General features: G+C 37.3%; 1 protein-coding gene across 1 annotated transcript in view; it reads right to left on the bottom strand.

Moving 5' to 3' along the window:
* Window positions 1–15,467: 15,467 nt before the first annotated feature.
* THBS2 (thrombospondin 2) overlaps window positions 15,468–22,987 on the bottom strand; it is a 44,999-nt gene continuing 37,479 nt past the window's right edge. Inside the window, exons 18-22 of the mRNA XM_053458761.1 lie at window positions 21,547–21,774; window positions 21,027–21,298; window positions 20,563–20,660; window positions 19,635–19,774; window positions 15,468–18,213 (exon numbers count right to left, since the gene is read on the bottom strand). Coding sequence (XP_053314736.1) covers window positions 18,206–18,213; window positions 19,635–19,774; window positions 20,563–20,660; window positions 21,027–21,298; window positions 21,547–21,774 — 746 coding nt within the window. The 3' untranslated portion in view covers window positions 15,468–18,205. The remainder of the gene's footprint in view (window positions 18,214–19,634; window positions 19,775–20,562; window positions 20,661–21,026; window positions 21,299–21,546; window positions 21,775–22,987) is intronic.

Below are 22,987 nucleotides of genomic sequence, written 5' to 3'. Positions count from 1 at the left end.
AAAATTGTCTTAGGCTCTGGCAGGGAAAAATATGCCTGACTCCAGCCACTTTAAAGAATTTTGGGGCTATTACATTTTTGCTGTGAACCATTTTTGCTCAGGAGACCAATTAAGGAGACTTCAATGACTACTTTCCTATTTAACCCCATCAAATTAAAGAGGGACGTATAAAAAGCAGTGGTAGCATCATCTGTTAATTTACCTATGAATCATTTAAATGTGAATGACTACTATTAATCTGGCAACCATTGCTTTGAATAACAGACATATAATGCCACATACACAGTCTCTACGCTAGGTATGTCCCTGGTGCCACTGCTGTTTGAAGAGCTCTATATAACCAGCAATTTTGTGAGTGCAAGTTACAAACATTCTTAATCACATATTCTTACAAAAATAAGTTACACTATGATTTTTTGTTTTTTATTTATGGCTCACTGGCCACTTTGTTGGGTACACCTTGCTAGTACTGGGTTGGACCCCCTTTTTGCCTTCAGAACTGCCTTCATTCTTCATGGCATACTTTCTACAAGGTGCTGGAAACATTGCAAGGACATGATGGCATCACGCAGTTGCTGCAGATTTGTCGGCTGCACATCCATGATGCAAATCTCCCGTTCCACCATATCCCAAAGGTGCTCTATTGGATTGAGATCTAATGACTATGGATGCCATTGGAGTACAATAAACTCATTGTCATGTTCACGAAACCAGTTTGAGATGATGTGCGCTTTGTGATATAGTGCATTATCCTGCTGGAAGTAGCCATCAGAAGATGGGTACACTGTGGTCATAAAGGGATGGACATGGTCAGCAACAATACTCAGGTAGGCTGTCGTGCTTATTTGGTACTAAGGGTCCCAAAGTGTGCCAAGAAAATGTCCCCCACACCATTACAGCACCCCCACCAGCCTGAACCATTGAAACAAGGCAGGATGGATCCATGCTTTCATGTTGTTTATGCCAAAGTCTGACCTTGCCATCTGAAGTCAAGACTTATCACATGAGACAACTTTCTTCCAGCCCTCCATTGTCCAATTTTGGTGAGCCTGTATGAATTGTAGCCTCAGTTTCCTGTTCTTAGCTGACAGCAGTGGCACCCGGTATGGTCTTCTGTTGCTGTAGCCCACCAGCTTCATGGTTAGACCTGTTGTAACGAGTGGTTATTTGAGTTACTGTTGCCTTTCTGCCCATTTTCCTTTGACCTTTGACATCAACAAGGCATTTTCGTCCACACAAGTGCCGCTCACTGGATATTTCCTCTTTTTCGGACCAAGAGATGGTTGTGCCTGAAAACCCCAGTAGATCAGCAGTTTCTAAAATACTCAGACCAGCCTGTCTGGCACCAACAACCATGCCACGTTCAAAGTCACTTAAATCCCCTTTCTTCCCCATTCTGAACTTCAGCAAGTTGTCATGGCCATGTGATTGGCTGATTAGCTATTTGTGTTAACAAGCAATTGAAGAGGTGTACCTAATAAAGTTGCCAGTGAGTGTATATAGTGTTATTCTATTTATATCCCTGTATGTCATGCCTTTCTAAGAAAATATCGAGGCCCCTTTTGAAGGTATCTAATGTATTGGATAACACCACCTCCCTGGCAGTGGCGGAACTACCGGGGTCGCAGGGGTCGCGACTGCGACCGGGCCCTGGAGTTCTGCCAGTCAGGGGGGCCCAAGGGGTGCCGAGCGGTTGCTGAAAACAACCGCTCGGCAACTCTTGGGCCCCCCTGACTGACAGAAATCCAGGATGCCTCCGCTCCCCGCCGCTGCTGCCACCGTCGCCGCTGCTGCCGCAGTCACCGCCGCTGCCGCCGCCTGCCTCAGCTGCCCAGAGTGCAGTGTTGGGAGCGTGAGGCGTTTGTCTCAGGTGCCGGCGCTTCACGCTGAGCGCCGGCATATGACGTCATATGCCGGCGCTCAGCAGTGAAGCGCCGGCACCTGAGACAAACGCCTCACGCTCCCAACACAGGAGTTGACGGTAAGTGACCTACAAAGGGGGGTAGGGACGGAGTGGGTAGATCGTGAGAAGGGGGTGTAGGGAGGGAGTGGGTAGATCGCGAGAAGGGGGGTAGGGAGGGAGTGGGTAGATCGTGAGAAGGGGGGGTAGGGAGGGAGTGGGTAGATCGTGAGAAGGGGGGTAGGGAGGGAGAGGGTAGATCGTGAGAAGGGGGGGTAGGGAGGAAGAGGGTAGATCGTGAGAAAGGGATAGATGGGTTGGGGGTGGGGTGGGGGGGCCCTTAACAGATTCTCGCACCTGGGCCCTGAGGTTTCTAGTTACGCCCCTGCTCCCTGGGAAGTGAATTCCCTACCTTTATTGTCCTCACTGTAAAGAATCCCTTCCTTTGTCGTCTATGAAACCTGCGCTCTTCCAGTCTCAGAGGGTGACCTCTTGTTCTTTGTATATTTCTGTTAATGAACAGGTCACTGAAGAGCTCTTTATATTGGCCCTGCATATATTTATATAATGTTATCATATCCCCTCTGAGATGCCGTTTTTCTAGCGTATATAATTTTAACTTTTTTAGTCTCTCTTCATAACTAGTATCTCCTTATTCATTTCGTAGCCCTCCTTTGCACTTTTTCTAATTCCATAATGTCCTTTTTGAGGACCGGTGCCCAGAATTGTACCGCATATTCAAGGTGAGGTCTTACCAATGACCTGTAAAGAGGCAAGATAATTTCCTCCTCCCTTGAATCGATACCTCGTTTTATGCATGCCAAAACCATATTGGCCCTCGCAGCTGCTTGCTGGCATTGCGCACTGTTGTCAAGTCAACCGTTATTCCTAAATCCTTCTCACTGGTAGTTTCCCCCAAGGATATTCCATTTAAAGAATAGGTTGCATTTTTATTATTTTTACCATAATGCATCAATTTGCATTTCTCTATATTGAACCTCATCTGCCACTTGCACGCCCAGTCCCCAACTCTGTCTAAATCTTCCTGCAAAGAAGAAACATCAAGATTAGTCTGAATTACCCGGCCTAATTTTGTGTCATCAGCAAAAACTGTGACATGGCTCTCAATGCAGCTTGGGAGATCATTTATAAATAAATTAAAAAGAAGAGGACCAAGGACAGACCCCTGAGGCACTCCACTTAATACCTGCGTACAGACTGAGAAACATCCATTCACAACACCCTTACGAAAAATTACTGCAGTTTTTCTGAAGTAATACTGCTATTTTTTGGACATGAAAAAACTGCAATACTGCACTTTTACTGCAGTATTACTGCACATTTACTGCAGTTTTACCGCATTTGTACTTCACTGTACTGCAGTTTTACTTAATTTATAGAGTAGTCTTTTATGATCAAGCATAAAACAATTAAGAACCTTGAAAGTGGATAACAAAGATATATCAGATTGTATTCCACTCAATATTCACTTTTTATAAACTGAGCACACGTTGAACTCCCCTTGTTTTCAGATTAAAAACAATATATGTATGAAAGATAATTGCATTAGGTTACCATCACACATGGGAAACAAACATATGTCCATGCTCTTATTCACTGTATTTTTTACAATTGTTTTTTTATTTGATGTTTCTGTGATCCGGAATGCTGTTTGATGTTCTTTATTTTTTACTATGCTGGAATTCACAGCTGAATATTAAAGGAACTTGACTGGAGGATTTTTGGCCAAAAAGGCTTATCTCAAAACCTACAGATGGTCTGTTTTAAAAAAATTGCCAAAACACAAACGTTTGCTGAATCCACATTTGCGCAAAATCACATAAGTAATACATCTGGCAATAACCATGTCTGCGTTCTTGAAATATTCATGGATTCACTAAGCAAGTCTTATAATTTTTTTGTGCCTTACCAACCCTGTTATCTTGATAGCCGAAGACTCATCTTTGATGATGCCTGAATAGTAACACTGCCAAATGACTGACTAGACAGCCTATATCAAAGCCATATGTTTGGAAAACAGATATTATTCATATGTTTTCCAAAATAATTTAAGGTGTCAATTCATTTGTACATTCAAATGAGTTATTCCTTGGGAAAGTATAGTTTAATGCAGAATATCACCTTGGTTTAATATATTTAGGTGCACGTTATTCATAATGTCTTCAGTTGTAACAGAGGTCTGTCCTGTGTATTTAATTTTTGGCACATATTCTCTATTGGACAGAGATAATCTTGAGAAGAATCCAATGCAGTATGCATTCAACCAAAGTTCAAACATCCTAAGTATGATCTTTCCTTCCCCTGGTTTGTAGTATTCTATGCGTTGACCAGTTTTGTACTCTTCATCTTTAATGGCGTTATCGAGTCAACACAGTCTTTCTGTTGTCTGCATTGTCACTAGTAGATTCTGATTGTATGCTGTTAATGGTAAAATACACCTCTGTTGCCCACCCGTATCAGGATTAATGAAATATAGTCTGGGAAACTGCAGAGCACATAGATTACAAGATAGTAACCTTGTTCAACAAAAATAAAAATGGCATTAACTGACACTCTTTCTGGATGACCAATAGATTTTTGTCTAGAATATATAGGAGGAAGTTTAAGTTATGTTAGCATAATAGATTTTGACTAAATGCACATAAATAACAATATTATAATCAGGGTCGGCCTTAGGGGTATGCAACCTGTGCGGCCGCACAGGGCGCCATGGCGACAGGGGCGCCTGCCCAGGACTTAAATTAAAACATCGGGGTTTTTTTGTTGTTGTTTTTTAACTTTATTTAACATCCTTCATGTTAAAGTTTTTTTTTAACTTTATTTAACATGGAGGATGTTAAATAAAGTAAAAAAAAAACAAACCCTATGTTTTAATTTAAGTCCCGGGAAGGGGCGCCGAGCGGTCGGTCGTGAAGTTTTCAGCAACCGCTCGGTGCCCCCACGTGACTCCGTCACGGTGCCGGCATTTCACGCTCAGCTGTGAAGCGCGCACAGCGGCAGATCGGGAAGATGGATGCCTCACGCTCCCACCGCAGGACTCAACAAGGTAAGTAAGGGAGGGGGGAGGAAGTCAGTAAGAAGGGGCAGAGGGGGGGCTGTGAGAAGGGGAAGGGGGGGCAGTGAGAAGGGGCAGAGGGGGGGCAGTGAGAAGGGGCAGAGGGGGGAAAGGCAGTCAGAAAGGGCAGAGGGGGGAAGGCAGTCCGAAGGGGCAGAGGTGGTAGATAGTGATAAAGGGGGAGAGGGGATAGATAGTGACAAGATTTTTTTCCTTTCTTTTTTTGGGACGGGGGGGCACCAGAGGAGTAGTCCGCACAGGGCGCCAGAACACCTAAGGCCGGCTCTGATTATAATTAATAAGCATAGTCTTCACAGCATAGTCTTCACTGTGTAGAAATAATGTAAACACAAGGAAGTCTTACTAAGTACATTTATTGTGCATTCACATTAAAATACACATCTTTTAAATTTTCCAGAAATGATCAGACATACCAATTCCCAAAGAACACAGATGGGTTAGTTCTCTAATGAATGATTTGCATTCTTCTTCTTTAGAACTCCCAGATTGCTAGGGACAGTTTTCCTGTCATACATCATGCTTTTTGTAGCCTGTAGTTGGACTCTTTGTAGTCTGTGCCAGGCCTATGAGATGTTTTTCTTTCATCAACTTGTATTTGTTTCCATACAGCTCGGTTACAATTTCCTTACATATGGGTGATACTTCCAGTAAGCATTCCATTATACCAGCCATTCTTCTTGGAATCATTAGTAACTGTAGGTATTTTCTTATAGTCTAGAAAGCTGAAGCTTCTTTACAGATCAGATATGTCAGGTTAACGATGATCAAATACACATAACACAAACTATCACTATTTAAATTATTTACTCTCTTCATTAGCCTTGTAACTGTGAAACATGAATACAGATCAAGAAATATGGTCAACATTAAAAAGAAAGTTCAATACATAATATATTTTATGGAAAGCCTTTGAACATAGGCTATGTGCTATTATGGTGCTAGAAACCATTGTAGTAGTAGCAACCTTTTCCTCCAAAAAATATTGGCTATAGTTGTGAGAGTGGAGCTATAAAACAGTGGTGCTACGAAGGGTGGAGCCATAATGCAATGAGTTACAAGTAGTGAAGGCTGGAAGACTGGAGCAGTGTCTGACCACCTGTGATATTGACACTCACACTTCTGGAGACTGATGTAGAGCCCGCGCTTCCCTCCTTTGACGTTTATGGCACAAATGTGCACAGTGCACCATCTCAATATGTATTTGCATATTCTGTCAGCTTGCTGCTCCCCGTGGCCACCATCAGTAGTTTTGGGTGGCCCCTTACAAAACAAATGGTCTGGGCCCACGAACCACCAGCGATAAAAGGAGACTGGCGACAGCTCTACCAGTGAGGGCTAGGGTGACCACATTTTATTTTTGCTATTAAGGGACACAGTATGGAACTGATTAGATTACACGCCCAGGTGTACATTATATATTAGACTTCTGCACAGGCCTAAAATCATTTTGGACTAATTTCTTGGTTTTTTTTGGCTCATTCGTTTTTTTAGACAACAAATTTGGTTTCCTGCCCTTTGGGAAAGGGGGATTTTTTACTTGGAAACTAAATTTGTTGCCCAAAAAAATGCCATGCCCGCTGTCCCTCAGTCCTGCCTGTGCCCCCTGCACTTGTATCGGCTCCTACCTGCTCATTTACCTTATGCAGTCATTTTCTGGTCTCCTCTGATCTCTCTTTGCAAAAGCAGGAGAGGTGGGAGAGGGTAGTAAGAAGAGTGGAGGAGGGGGTCAGAATGTGAGGTAGTGTCCTGGTGCAGAGAAAAAAGACAACAGAAGAAAGCGAGTGGGTATATGTACTCAATGCCTGCAATAGAAGCTGTCCTAAATTATAATATGACACTTGCTTGTCTGTAGTGGTAAATACTTACAGTCATTGAAATCGTATGCTCAAGGGAGCATATTATTTATGCTCCCTTGTTATTTTTACGTTTTGCTTAAAATAACGAAGATGTCCTTTACTGAGGAGGTGGTGGATATGTGAAACAGCCTCCCAGAAGCTTGAGAAGCTTGAGGTTCACAGAACCCCTTGAGATTTGTACTTTCATTTAATGTAATAGTTGTATTTGCTGTATTTGCTAATACTTAATAAGCAGCACCTGTTACTTTTATTGGACACACTTTGAACCTTAACCACATTTTCTGGGAAAGCTGCCAAAAATGCCATTCCCAGAAAATATAGAAGTCCACACTGCACAAAAAAAATACTAGCTTTTGCATTGCTGGTATTTTACTGATACCCACACCGGCTTCAAATAGTTGATGAGGCTGTGCCTGTAAAATACTGGCCAGGTGGCAACCCTACGTAGTTTCGATGAGTGAAACTAGTCGATCCTTTCTAAAATGTCATGCCATCATAATTATTCCACATGAAATTAAAATGCCATTTATCAACAGACTTCTTCATTACACCTCCAGTTGTATTTGTGTGTATCTTTCTCACTGGGATCTTTTCACTATGAAGTAGAGTGGCTAGTGAAGTTAAAGGTCAACTGTCCAGACCTGACTGAGGCAGCAGCCCTTGTACAATAACACTTGCAAAACAACTTCTATATTCACTAATATACAGGTTGTTTGCAACCTGGAAGTATTAAAGTATTAAATTCAGGTGAGGACATTTTCCCTGACTCAAATAGTATACCTACCCATATGTGACTAAATTCATAAATAATTATAGGGTACTTGGATGGAACACATCCCCTTACCTTTAGAATTTGAGGTAGCATTTTTGTTTTACTTTATTTCTTAAATTAACCCTTCCACGACCAGGGATGGTGTTGTGGCCCTGGTTGTACAGTTGCCACCATCATAGCCATTACCAAGCCAGCCAATGAGACAGTCTCTACACATCATGCCATGATTGTATTGGCTACTTCTATCAATCACTTATTTAATACCCTTCTACACATAGTCCCTTCCCATTTTTCCTGCTGAAAGATGGCCAAAACAGGTTGTAATAGTGCCACATGTACAAACAAATGAATGGATGACAAATATGCAGAGGTTTTGCGTCCAAACTTGTTTAAAGAGATTCCTACAAATGCAAAACTTGGATGAACCTAAACACACAAGTCTAAAATATATTTATACAAGGGACGTTCAAGAAGTTTCCACACTTTTTTTAACCCATACCAACTTTTTAATGCCATCAGCAAAAAATGATTTTCGTTGAATGAGTAGCCACTGATGCGCCACTGCTTTCACATCATAATCATGATGGATGCTTCCACTGCATACTCTACTCTTCTGCAGAATATCATCACTTTCTTCACAATAACGGGCCATGTGTCGGGAACAAACGTCTAAACTCTGTCAGCTGCTTAGGCACCCACCTGGCACCCACTTTCCTTAACTTATCGCTGCCATGAATCAGGGCATAGGAAGATCCAAGACTCACATTCAGCTTTCCTGCAAACCTCATCATATAAACACACATGCAGAGATAAATTTGTGCTCCCAGCATACCTTCTGCCTATAAAAAATGCTGTTCCTCTTTGGCGCAATTTATAAGTTTGCTTGTTTTTCCAAGGAGAGCTCAAATGAAATCATCTATAGATATGAGCTAATCAAATTAAAATGTGATCTAAAGATTCTACCACTACTACTCATCTACAACTACCATCAGATACCGTAGATCAGACTGTTAAGTTGTCTATTCTCATATTACCATAAAAACTAGGAACTCTCCCCAGCACACCTGTTTTGCCCCATTCTCAGGATGTCAGAATGAGGGGGTAGATTCTCAGGGTCACGCAGTCTGGAGCTGACTCCTTCCTATTCTCCAACTCTGTGATCATATCCATTTTGTGCCTTTGTTCCCAGTATGTTAATACATTCGGCGAGTTATTACAAAGAATTTTCACAATGGGGAAATAAAAGGTTAATATTTCGAGACATTCAGGGTTGGCTTATTTAGAAAGTTCCCAGGTATGCTGCCCAGTTCCCACTGGAAAAAAAATAATATTAAATATTATAAAAGCTTAGCTCTGTGGAAATATTTAATCTTTGCTATTTTTTGTGGGGAAAGGAACGAAGTTTGTTTCAAATTTATGACTAGTTCTTTAAAATATTTTTCTCCTGGATGGCTTCCACTATCACCCTTTGTCACAGTTAGGCCTAGAAAAAGACACAGAGCTTTGAAATGTATCAACCGTATGTTTCTTATCCTCTGCTCACCCTGCAAAAATATGCTTGAGTCAGCACAAATAAACATGTATTTTTGCCTCAGCAGACGAGAGTGTATTGTGCCAAAACTGACTGTAATATTTGTGGATTTACATTCCCTTAAGAATGTGGCTAAAAGATAAAATAACATTCCTATGAATTTATCTGTAGAATTGTTTATCAATTAATATATTTTTTGTGCTATGATTTGGCACATAGATGGCTTAAGAGATATGGAACAAAGGGCTGAATGCTTGTAACTTAGTCTCCTTATAATGTTTTCCCTGCTGTTTCTCACATTTTCATTGGGTCCTTTAGGATGTGGATGGATAGATGGATGAATAACCATATCAGCTGAAACGTATTATAGTGGAAACGCATGGAATTATACAGTGGGAAGTGAAACACATAATGAATCCAAGTGACTTAAGTGCACCCAAAACCTCCTAGTATTATATGTGAAAACATTTTGGATTCTTCTCAAGTAACCACTGAAGAAATAAGTTAAAGAAAGGAGATATACATGTTTGTAAGGTTGCTTTTTAGGTATTTCTTGTATTTCTTGTGGGATTGCTTTATTTTAGTGTATTAAAGTATATTATATTAGTGTATTAAACTTGAAAAACTCGTAGATGTTTGATCATAATCCAATTCTCCATCAGGGATTGTGTTAAGTATTATATGGAAATCATGCTTCCCTGTGAGTTGCGTAGCTGTAAGGGTAGATATTTCATAGTTCAGAACACATACTTGTTTTAGTTGATATGGAAGACAAATTAAATGTACATAATATTCCTGCTCTAATTAGCAGTGGTTACAAATAATTCTCAGATTGTAACGTCCACGGTCTTTATTTTAACTTAATGCCAAATGTAACCATCTTAACTATATGTGCTTATTTCTAACACACATTAGTTTTTTCATTACTTTACAGAAACACCACCACTTAATTGTAAGTGCTGTAAAACATCCTCTTCTGTCCCGCTGTAAAAAGTTAAACATTAACAAGCACTTCACCTTGTCTTATATTCAGGACAACCATATGGCTATACCATGAATGTTTAAATTCCTTCACTTAAGTAAAAACAAAAAGAAAAAAGGATAGTATATGAATATAACCTGTTTTCTTGTTTTTTTTCTATTAACGCCTACAGTGCGCGATTTCAGTGAAGAACGTGGGATGTTTGGCCAAGCCACACCTTTCTCAAAAGAATATTAAGCTCAATGGACTTAATGATTTTGATGATTCAGAGGACCCACTGATTTCTGTCCATAAAAGCATAGAATTTGATGGCTGATAAGAAGCACTCAACCCACCTAGTATGCCCATTTTTCCTGCTTTCAAGATCTTAATCAGTCCTTGGTCTCATCTTACTGTGATTTTTGTATGCCTTGTAAGATATTTAAATGTGCAAATCAGATGATGGATTTGTGATTGCAAAATACATCTGGTTTATTGCTAACAGCAGCTGCAGATATTCAAAAGTATGTATGCTCACTGTACAAATCACCCTTGGAAGACACATTAATAGTAAAGAAAGAAAAAAGGATTGTGCAATCATTTGGTCAGAGGAAAATAAAACTATTCTTATTAGTTATTGTTAATTTGATTAATATAAAATGACTTAACTTTGTTAAAGGATAAAAATAATGACAGCCATTCTGGAACAATTTGTTCTACTAGGATTATTGAGACAATAGCACAATACCCCAGAATCTATATTTTTACAATGTTCTTAATATGTTCTGCCAGGCGAATTTTCAAGCAATCACTGGTGCAGTCTTTCCAAGTAAAGTTTACCTAATCCAATAAATATAATAATATAATTTATAACATAATATAGTTTGTATTTGTAAACACTGGTAAGACAATCACTAGACTTGCACAAATGGACGCTTCAAATGTTTCATTTTTTGGCCATTATTTTTGGACAATAAATTTAATTTCCTGCCCTTTCGGTTGAAACAAAATTCATAGGGCTTCCTAGAGCTCTTCCCCAAAAGGGCAGAACCCACGCACACACCCTCTTCCCTGGTTAAAGTAACCACAGCACTGAAACAGGGGTCTGTAGAAAATACACGCTCCCACCACAGGAGTTAAGAAAGGCAAGAGATGGGGAGAGAGGGGAGAAATAGACTTGCACATTCATTTCGGGACCCATACCATATAATGGCCTGCTCTGTGTAGGGGCAAGTGATGGGGTAGATTTTCTATGCCCCCCAGTAAAGTGTGGCCCTAGTCCTAGTCAGCCTAGGACAAGATACAGCCTTGCCCCTCTGTAAGTCCTTGGTAGTAAATAAAATCACGCTTTACTTTGGTAGGTGCGGTGTACTAGATTTTATCACTACTCGAGCAAAGATGTTCTGTGTTGCCGCTGCTGCATGTGGCTCATTATAGTTTTGACTCTGAGCAAGAAGGTTTTAGACTATTTGGGACTGGGATACCAGGAGTTATCTGACTACTTTTTCATGCATGCCTGCCACCGATATTTATCTATGATTTACTGTTTTGTGTTGTCCACAAACTAGAGGTTTTGCTGGTAGCATAAATTTGCAACTGTCTTAAACTCTACTCTTGAACAGAAACACACAGTGTGGAAGCACATTTAAATGGCTACGTTTGCCACCAATATTTTAACCCCTTAATGACAAAGCCCGTACATGTACGGACTCAAAATGCATTGTTTTCAATGGGTTTAGGGACCGCCCATTGTCCTTAAGGGGTTAATGATTTATTGTTTTGTGTTGTTCACAAACTAGAGGTTTTGTATCAACATTGTAACTGTTACTGACTGTCTCATACTTCAACGCTCATCAGTGTGCTACTACTACTACTGACAGGTTAAAATGGCGTCAGCACTCTTAGATATTTAATATTTGTGCTTTCCCCTTATAAATGCTGGGTGAAAAAAGTAAAGAAAAAACACCATCAAACCATCAATCACAGCCATAACTATCAATGAGATCATCCCCCGATGATTTGGCTCCTTCTACCTATCAGTCACTTGACCTCATCAAAGAGCACCAAAACAGGTTATAATATATAAATATGGCAAACAAGTTACCAAATCTTAAAATGTCTTAGATTTTGCAATTGTTTTGTTGGGGACCCTCAAAATTATTATTAGTTATTTGAGATTGTACGAAAGCTAAAAATGTACACATTTTTTTAAAAATAAAGTTTGTACGAATCCAAATGCACAAGTCAACTCTCCCCACATTTGTTCTTCCTAAGCAACAACCCTGCTTGCCCTAAGTGTTGCTCTAGACATGCAGGGGCATGTGAGGTTATACGACCCAGCATCCAGCCATTGGTCTCTGTAAGTCTTCTAGATCAGTCTTCTAGCAAGAAAATGTACTAATGGCCATGTTGGCAAGATATGGCCCTGCATTTATTAATATTGTTAAGCTCAGCTTATACATTTAAATACACGTCTAGTCCATGATAACTTCCATCAAGTTCTAATACATAGTAAAATATGCCCGATAAATCAAAAGTGTAAAATCAGTATTCTGTCCTACATTAAACATCTTAACACCTTAAAATATTAGAAAATAAGAGTGAAAAGGTTTAACTGAAGCTGTCATGTTGTACGTCTCTTACTTTGCTTCTTCCATATCCACTTTGGTGTGTTACTGTCTCCAGAGGAATCCCTGTTTAGGTTTCTCCTCCTTCCCCTAGATTATGCTTAAGAATTCTCAGTCCCAGTAAATCATTCTCTTTGTGACCCATTATGAGACCATTTTGAATTATATTTATTTTGAATTTATTGCATTATTTACAGTATAATGTATAGGATTTAACATTCATTACTATGGGATCATATTTGTATGTGCTTTTATGTTTCCAAAATGCATTTTATATATATATATATATATATATATATATATATATATATATATATATATATATATATATATATATATATATATATATTTCTTGTCCATTTGGGGCCATTGTTCTTTCTTTCAAAGACTGGTGTTTTGTGATTTATTTGTGTATGAATCTTTGTTTGTTTATTTGTGTATAAATTGTGTCCTTTTTCATACACTATCCCCTGATGATGTTTCTTTCCAAGCTTGTACGCATTAACATTTGTATAAATATTATGCATATTGTTATTTATAATGCGCCTCCTTTGTCTGCTTGAAATATTAACATATTATTAGATATTAATATAATGAGTAATAGAACACTGAACAAAATAATAATAATAAAAGTAATGTCAGTGATTTATCTCACATTCAGCACAAGATTTCCCAGGCTACATTTCTTGTCCATACTTGTCCTATGGGATATGTATATCAACCTGGTAGAGAATTCACCGTGTGTTATAGTTTCAGGAACAACTGCTGCATTGTAAATTAACCTTCCCCCCTTGACAAATTTAAATATATTTTAGCTAATGTTGGTATTTGTATGGAATGAGTTTAATTTAATCATAAAAACAATATAACTTAATTTCCAATGTTGCAGAAAGGTCAACAAACAATATTGTTCATTTTTTAACTGAAAACATTATATTAATGTCATGGTCTATTCTAAAATAATTTAAAAATGATGCTGTTTGAAAACCAAAATATTGTGGTTTTTATATGACCTTGGAGTTCAATTTTCTCCACTCACTTTTTATGAAACAAATCTCTCTATTTATTGAAGTTATGTTGTATTTCACCTACTAACCCAATGCTAGTTCTGTGGCAAACCAATTTACTTTATGCCTTTTTTGTCAATCCTAGGTCCCATTGATATGAATTATGTCTCAGGGGTATTATAACAAAATGTATGGAAGTAACAGATTCCAGACAACTTTAGGTTCATTATACTTATATAGTGAAATAGTGTGTTTTATTGAATGTATGCTCTGTAAATGCATGTAAAAAATGCATGCTGTAAAGTCTATGTGTCGTTTCCAAGTTAGTTTATCTTATCACGTCTATAGTCAATGGGTTCATTGCCGGGTCTGCCCAGAGTTTGAAAGTGTTTTGTTTCCTATTTGTTTTTTAATTCCTTTTAAAAAAATTAAGATCATATTAAAGTGTTTATGGGATCACTATACAGTATGTATATATATATATATATATATATATATATATAAATATATATATATATATATATATATATATATAAGATCGGTACAATGATTATCCACATTAAAATATAAATTCAACTTCAGCTGTGCCTGGACACCCAACTTTCTTGGCATACTCTGTAACTGTTGTGTAAGTTGTGCTTCAGTTATCCCCTGTATTTCTTTTTATTTTCTGGCTATCACTAAATATGCTGGTCTGGCAGTTCAACACATTATACAGCGTGTTCTACAATAGTTGCAATAAATAAAGATTTCAGACTACTTGTTGCGAAACTCAACTGGAAACTCATCTAAACCTCCTACTATTTCCTGTTTTCAGCTGTTGTCATGAGACAAGATTTTGATAGGCAGCCAATCAGCAAGAGGTGGAAGCTGTGTGCTTTGATGCATCTTTTCAGTAGATCGCTATGAGCTTGTGTGGCTTAGAGCCCAACACTTGCCCCAGTGAGGGCTGGACTGGAAATAAAAACTAGGCATGGAAATAATTGAACAGCAGTCCCCAATGTCATAGTGTCATCATTGCACAACACATTTGTGGGGTATTTGCCTCCATGTTCAGGTAGAACATGCAGATCTTCACAAATACAGCATTTCTGATGGTCCGACTATTCAGGGTTACAAATCCCATTTCTCACATGATTCTGGAGGAGTCATGATATCTGTGTGACATCACACTTACTGACTTCAGCATGTTTTTTCCCTCAATGCTGTCAAGCTAAACAAAACATTAATTGGTAACATATCGATACTTTTACCTCTTACTATATAAACTGCAATAGTAGCAAGCAGCCTTATTATGCTTTCTGCACCCATGGACCTATTCCTGTCTAAGGGGATCATATTTGTCCTCAACTTTATTAAAGCTGCCGATCAGTCTTTAAACGGCTTTCAGGATTCTGTTCTTTGCATATAACTGTAAATGCAAAGTATCTCTTTAAAAGATTTCTGTTGTACCTGCAGGACATGTTTGCCCTAACCTTACCTATTTTGTGATCCCATTATGCAATTATTATGCAGTAGTGGTGGGGGTGGAAGGGGAAGGGGGTTTTACCATGAATGGGATACATAGTTGGCACCCTAGGTCCACATTGCCAACCACATATCACTGAAAGAGTTAAATCAGTATATTGCAGTATACACTAAAGTGAAAGGTTTTTGGATTGATTATTACTATCCAGGTTAAGTAGAAGAATGTGGACAAAATATAAAGAGAAATGATCCTTTGTTTATAGTTTATTTCCTAATATTTTTGAGTAGTATAAAAAGGTAGTAGTACCTGGCTGAATGAAGGACGTCCATTTGTAAAACTTTGTCCACGTAAACAAATAAATAATTATTTACAATTTTTGGCAAACAAAATTCTTTTTTTTTCTGAGTTCAACAAAATTAAAAATAAGCAGAAAAGAAAAGAAAAATAACATCACAAATAATTTACACAGGAAAAATATAGTACAGTATGTTAATATTAACATCATTTGTCCCACTTTGAAATTTGTGGAACAAAACCTCAGACTACACATCAATTACAATGCATACATTTAATGAAATGTGCTGAATAGGAAAAGGGCATTACAAAAACCAAATTCAAACAAAAAATTCTTTTTTTTAACAGAACAGTTAAATAAAATGCAGTAAAAGCCAGATTTAGTCTAACAGATAAAATAACAAAATGTAGGAGAGTTAAAGAAGTATTAATAGGATTTCTTCTGAACTAGTTACCAATATTATGATTCCCTTCTATACATCCAAAAACCTTTTTTTATATTAAACATAGTAATGAGGAAACAAATTATAAAAATGGTAAAGTATAACTGAATATTTTATTCCTTCTTGTATATGTCAATAATGTTTAACAAAAAAGTCTTATTTACACCAGCATTCCGTAAGTATAAAAATGACTATGACCAAGCAATACATTAATGTGGTATAAATTTCTAGGTGTCCAAATAAAATCACCAGATTAAGCCTAAGTGCCATACGACTGAAAAAACACTAGGAGGTTACGTATAAAAAAATAACTCCAAAGCAGGGTCTGAAAAGTGGTCTTATCATCTTAGCAATCAATGTTCCCGCATACTGGACCACTCGATTGATTACTATTAACCCCTTATGGACAATGGGCGGTCCCTAAACCCATTGAAAATACATTTTGCATTTTTGTACGGGCTTTGTCATTAAGGGGTTAAAATCAAACCACTTTACACACTTCGCACTACCATTACTTCTCACACCAACGGCACTTACAGAGCTAATGTCAAAGAATGTCTGGGATAGAGTGACGGTGCTACAAGTTAAATGTTAACAAACCAATGTAATGTTAGCCGTTAAAAAGCACATTGCGTATACATTTGCATGTTATATATATAAGGCTAAATTGTTTAGATTTTGCAGTTTCTAAAGACAAAGGAAGACAGCTGAACCACTTAAAAAGCCAAGCTAACTCTTGGGGGTGTTATCTATTTACACTCTTTGCATTGTTACGTACACAACAAAAATGAATGATCCACCTAAATTAACTAAGATCCTTGGCAGATCACAGGTAAACAATATAAAGTTATAAAGTGCCATTGTATCCTCTGTTTTGTTGGCTATAATCAAATTCCCCTGTACACAAGTTTTGGCCTATGATGCTACCAATAGCTGTGGAACATTTGGTTGGGCATGTCCTCTTGAAGGAAGGCTCCTGCCCATAAAGATTAGGTTATGTTCTTTCCCGGTATGTGTTTATTATGACCTATTGTGTTAAAATGTAATCACTTGACACCAACATTTTATTTTGGTGTGCAGTGCTTAACACTGTGTTTAAGCTACAATATAATGGAAGTCGTAGTAAAGTTCTTCTGTGCACGTGATAAACAGATTTGCTGAGGGATTTATTATATAGTACATCTAGCCATAATCGGAAAACATTTCAGGCTCAGCCACACACCAACAAAAATAATAATACAAAAATACACCTTATAGGTGAGGTATAGATGGAACATTGGGAAACTAGGTTGAACAATGCATAACAATACACAGAATATAGACTAAAGTGGCTTCCTATGGTATTTTTGAAAAACAGGCTTTGCATGCATGTGCTCAGACCACATAAAGGCAATCTGGTGTTGAGTGCTGGGGTTAATAATCTCTTTAAATAAGCCCTTGTAGCATTGAAAAATTACTAGATCCGCCTGTGCTATGAGTCTCCTCTGGTCTAGCCTAATTTGTTATTTAAATATATCATGAAGCATGTTCCATTAGCGTCCACCTGAAACTTGCAAGCGTTATACCTAAGCTGCTTAAAAATATGAGGGTTGTGGGAAAATGTCACTGTTTTAGTAAAGACATCATTTTTTTTAATTTTTGGAGCATTATTAAGGTACTTGTTTTTAAAGTAGACATCACACATTGTATCAAAAGCACTAAGTACACTTATGGGAAGGTCATGTTTTTGGTAAAAAAAAAGGGTAATGTGACACAACAGCATCTTAAGAATCTTAAACTATCAATTATATCATCCTGGAATAAAATGTATTATTTAAATAAATTCTTCAAACTTCAGGTACAATATTTTAAAGTGTATAATGTAGAAAATTATATAATTGAGAATATTAGTTACATGAAGGCAATACAAGAGTATGTCAAAACATGTACAAAACTTGTCCAGAAATTGCATTTTATATTCACGTCTAATTTATCTGTTATTACTAAAATATCATCAGAGAAAGTCTCAAAAATTCACCCATCTCTATGTTGCTGGTTTGTCAACATAAGAAATGTATAAGATGTCATTTTTGTTCCTCTTCTCTCATGAGTCTGATGTTCACCCTTTGTTCCTCTTCTTTTTGTGTTCAAAATGTTCTTAAACAATAGCCCATCCCTGTTGCCCAGAGGTAAACTAAATTACATTTGGAGGTGTATTGGGGTGAGCTGAGGTGTCTTGGTCGCACAGCATGCTCAGTTCACCGTGAATCTTAGAAATCTGCAAAATATAAAATTTTCCAGAATGTGAAGCTGGAATTCAAATAGTACATACCAGCAGAATGCAATATAAATACACCATAACAAGGACACTTTTCCATTTTTCCACTTGGTCTCTTGTTACAAATAAAAATAACCTAAACAATGCTTTTCTATTATGTATGTGATTTATATATACTTTTTAATTATTCAGTGTTATAACAAAAGGGGGTCCTCATGTGCCGTTAAGCAATGCTCTTGTTCAGCTTCTATGGAGCATACTGTATAACCTGGTTATGGTACCACCAAGTACTAACAGTATTGCAAAGGATATCTGTACACCTGTTATATTATATACCCATTCCCCCAAGGGATCAGTAGGCTGATGGATTAAGGAAAAGACCTTACTTATTTTCAGCGGGGATTTTTTTATTCTAAAAAAATGAATTGGTATTTCTGCAAACACAAACACCTAAACACAAATTCCCTCTGTAGTATAAGTAAAGGATAACATGCATGATTTTCACTTAATAATTATTTAATAATTAATAACAATTTTATAATGATTGGGAACTTTTGCATAAAACTTCAAGCAGAGTTTATGTCTATACTGTTTATTTTATTTTATCCCTTCAGTGTCGATAGAGAATGGGGTGTTAGATGAAGCAGGAGGGTTTTTTATTTTTATATTGCAGATTAAGATTATAATTAATAATAACACACAATCATTATATTTTTTGTATAATGCATAATAGTTATAGTTTTTTGTATATTTGAAGCAAATGTACTCCAATGCATTTTTATGCTGATTATGCTAAAAACTCAGCAGATGTTGAGAGACTAAATCCTCCAGAGATTCCATACAGTTACATTATAAAAAGAATTACTTTTTGGATGCACACAGAAAGATGACTTAATGCACTGTATAAACATATGGAGTTATTAATGAGGACTCATAAAGAACAGGCTCGTTTCAATCAAAAAGTTCTTGTGGGATCAGAGACAAGTATTAAACTCTGGCCAGCAGCGTTTCCATGGAAACACTACTTATTTTCTCAGGCTCTCCACGTCTGCACTTCTTCCACATTCCCTTTTTATAAACCTTATTTAATAGTGTATTCTGCCCTTCCACATGAATTCCACTTTTTTTATCCAGACAGTTCTTTATACCAAGTGTACACTAAATTTGTACTGATCCGTAAAAATATTTCCTTTGTATGTTTTTTTTAGTATGGTATTGTAGCCCATTTGTATGTGACATAGCTATTTTTTTTTCTTTATAAACAGTTTAATTTTACAATTTTATTTATGAAACTAAAAATGCAAAAACAAATTGGTTCCAAGACCATTTCAACACTGTACAACAGTAAACCAGGGTAATCAGCATTTCAATGCTTCCTTTTAATTGTGTACATTTTCAAACATAAGTAGAGTACTACTAACCTTTACATTCATATTTAAGATCAGAAAAGAAAACCATTTCTTGAGAAAACACAAAGAGTCCCAGCCTTCCACCTGCATATGTCTTGTCGTATAGTGGCCCAGAGTCTGCCATTATCTGTTTTCCTTCATACACAACTACCCTGTAAGGCAAAACAGTCACTTTAAGCATACATATATCAAAAAACTTTAAACCCCCCAAAACCACAATCTGTAACAGCTGTCTGATGTTACTGATTTATTGGCTGGTGACCAAGAAATGTGCAAGCCCTCCCATGAAAGCTTCTCTTTGTTGGGCCAGATCTATCATTTAAAAACCTCCAGTAGAGCTCCTTAAAGTACTAAAATATTGTTTTTTGAGATTATTAAACCTGCAGCCAAATGGAATTCTTGAAACTACATCTCACACTCTAGTATGTTATCTATTAACCAGACCAGGTTTTAACTTAGTTAATCTAAGAGTTAATACTCCAGAAAGGTGCAATGATTACAAATACCACTATTTTTTTGTTGTTTGTTACCAATGTACTTTGTTACCTTATAACTAATACTTGAATAATGAACCAAATAGCCGCCAAAAGTAGATGTATTTTGACATTAGAAATTTGTTAAAGAAATCTTTATCAATATCTTATAAAGAAAACATTACTACATTGTATTCATTCCTATAAAAACAACACAGACTTTTAAGAAGCCGTTTCTGTGGAAACAGTCTATATAATTGCTGTATTGTCACTTGTTCCCAGCTAGAACTATATCTCAGGCAAAGTTTTACATCATAAATACATTATTTCTGGCGTAGCCTTAGGAATAATGTTTCTTATTGTGCAATTAGTAACAAAAATAGTAAATTCAAAAAGGGACTTGAAGGAGTGCCTTTAAGGATGGCATGTTGCGTGCTGACAATGTTGTCTCCTGATGGTTAACATACCTAATAAAGCCAGTCCTAGGCCTGTGGGTTAGATGCCATCTGTAAGCTGTGTAGTCCTTCCAGCCAATGTTTTTGGGGTCATGCCACAAGGTTCTTACCTAAGGAGAAAAAAAAACAGAACATTTCTTTATATGTCACAGATAAACAACATATTAAGGTCAACCTATTTCTTTCTTGCAACATGTTGGAACGTAAACATTCTATATATATATATACACGCTAGTTCTATTTCTCAATCTCTGAATGGAGACTGAAAACACAGCTGGGTTCCGCTAGCATACGTGTCTGAAGATAAAGCAAGAGTCACAAATTAAATAAACAGCTTGTAAGGGAACTGAACTTTGATATATCTTCAAAGTGCATTATCACTGTTTTGCATAACCTTTAAAAAGCAACAATGTTTTATAGAAATGAATTTCATAGAAGTTAAAATTGCTGAAATGAAAGGTAAGCTTGCTTCATACCTCTCCCTGTGTGTTTCCAGTGTGCCAAAGAGCGTTTCTCAAGTGTTCCCCAGTGCCTGTTGTTGAGTTGACGACTTTTAGAGACACACCAGAATATCCATAAGCTCTAGAAGGCTTGTCTTCCCAATACGTCTGGGTGGTCTGTTTCCACATAAGAACGTAGAATCTGCTGCTGGATTGATAGCCAAACACAAATCCTGCGTAATCATCATCACGATCGGTGTTGACGTAAAAAGTGCCACTGAAGTCAACTGCACTGAATTCATCAAAGCCTGTGCATCAGTGGAAAAAAATAGGCACAGTTTAATGTGCGGAAATACTATAATCAATAACGTAAATATTCTAACGCCATGCAAATATAAGCTGTATTTTCTATTATTTTCTTATTTTGTGGCCTATACGTTAAATAGTAAAGATTTATCATTTAAATCATTACATTATTTAGATATTTTGAGGAGCGTTCTTATAAAAATAGAACAATTATTGATTTTTTTTTTTGCTAAACATCAAATGCACCTACCCACTGCAATGCCAGGATCTGAGTTTGCAGTCTGTACCAGCTCCTTGCCCTGATGGCGAATGACCCAGTTGGGATCAATTTGAGCTGTTCCCTTTGGATCTAATGGAACCATCTGGAATTTCCTAAAATCAGTCTCGCTAATTTCACTGTTCTCTGGGCAGACATCAATTATGTCAGGTACGCTGTCATTATCAAAGTCATCCTTGCAGGCATCTCCCCGGCCATCCCCTAAAAAGAAATCAAAGCGTTGTTAGCAGAATATTTTTATCATACATGTACTACACAGCCTTCTCCGCCTTGGAGTTGAATAGGTTGCTGCTTGCACATGAAATTATGCATTTTTCCGCCCACCACCCTATCAGTCAATATGCAACTCATAGCACACAAACTGTTCACTGTGATTCATTTTGTATGACAGTTGTGGTCACATCTATCACAACAGGGCAGTATATATCTCTGGGCCTCTGTCCTAGTAATGTTGGTGGTGATACCTGGTAAAGTCAGATGTTCTTGATTCATTATATTATGGCATGCAACCAGGTATGTTATTTAGCTGTGACCGGCTTAGAGCTTTTATCCTGACAAGGCTGCCTGCAGCAACATTCCATGACTGATATTTAATATCAAACACATACTCTTGTAGCCTTTCTATCCAGAAAAAGATACAGTAAATCACAAAAAAAGCTTTGGGCCATATGAGTGTGAAAAAAAAAACACCTTTTATAAAATGGTTTTCGTTAAAAAAAAAACGCAACATGAAAGGGAACGTAACTCTAAAACACAAAATTGACATATCAATAGCAGGCCATTTATTTTATTAGACCACACTACCAACTGCTCTAATACAGGCATGGAATCTTGAATTAGTGCTATCTACCTAATTGCTTAATACTTCAGAAGCAGCGAGTGTCCACATCCTACACACTGCGTCATCTGCTACGTAAGAATAACCATGCGCTTATCAGCATACATTTTTTTCCCAGTGCTTTTCTCAGCTCTCTTTTAGCTTTGGATAAGTATAAACACAATGTGGTCAAAAAATAAAATATTAATATATAGAAACATATTTTTTATTACGCAAAGGGAAAAAGATCAATAAGAGTGTGCTATCACCTGTGAAATTCAGTAAAAATTTCAAAAAGGAATTTTAGCAATTTAGTTGATTTTGTTTTATCAGAGAGACATTATGTTCTGCACAATCTCCATTATTTAAAAACATACATTAGTGACTGGTAGCTGATTCCCAAGAGAATCCAAAAAAGGTGAGGGCTTTTCTTTGGACAAGCTACACTTGTATCTTCTTTAAGTTATGAAATTACACTGCACTGTTTGTTCAGTAAAATGGTGCCAGTCGGATCCCCATATCTAATGTTTATACTGTGTGTGTATTTACTTGTAACAGATACAAGCTTCTGACCTTTTTAAAAATGTTTATTCAATA

This window comes from Spea bombifrons, chromosome 3 (genome assembly GCF_027358695.1).
Source record: "Spea bombifrons isolate aSpeBom1 chromosome 3, aSpeBom1.2.pri, whole genome shotgun sequence".
Classification (NCBI taxonomy): Eukaryota; Metazoa; Chordata; class Amphibia; order Anura; family Pelobatidae; genus Spea; species Spea bombifrons.
Note: the sequence above shows the minus strand (reverse complement) of the source record. Positions and strands in the feature narration are given on the sequence as shown.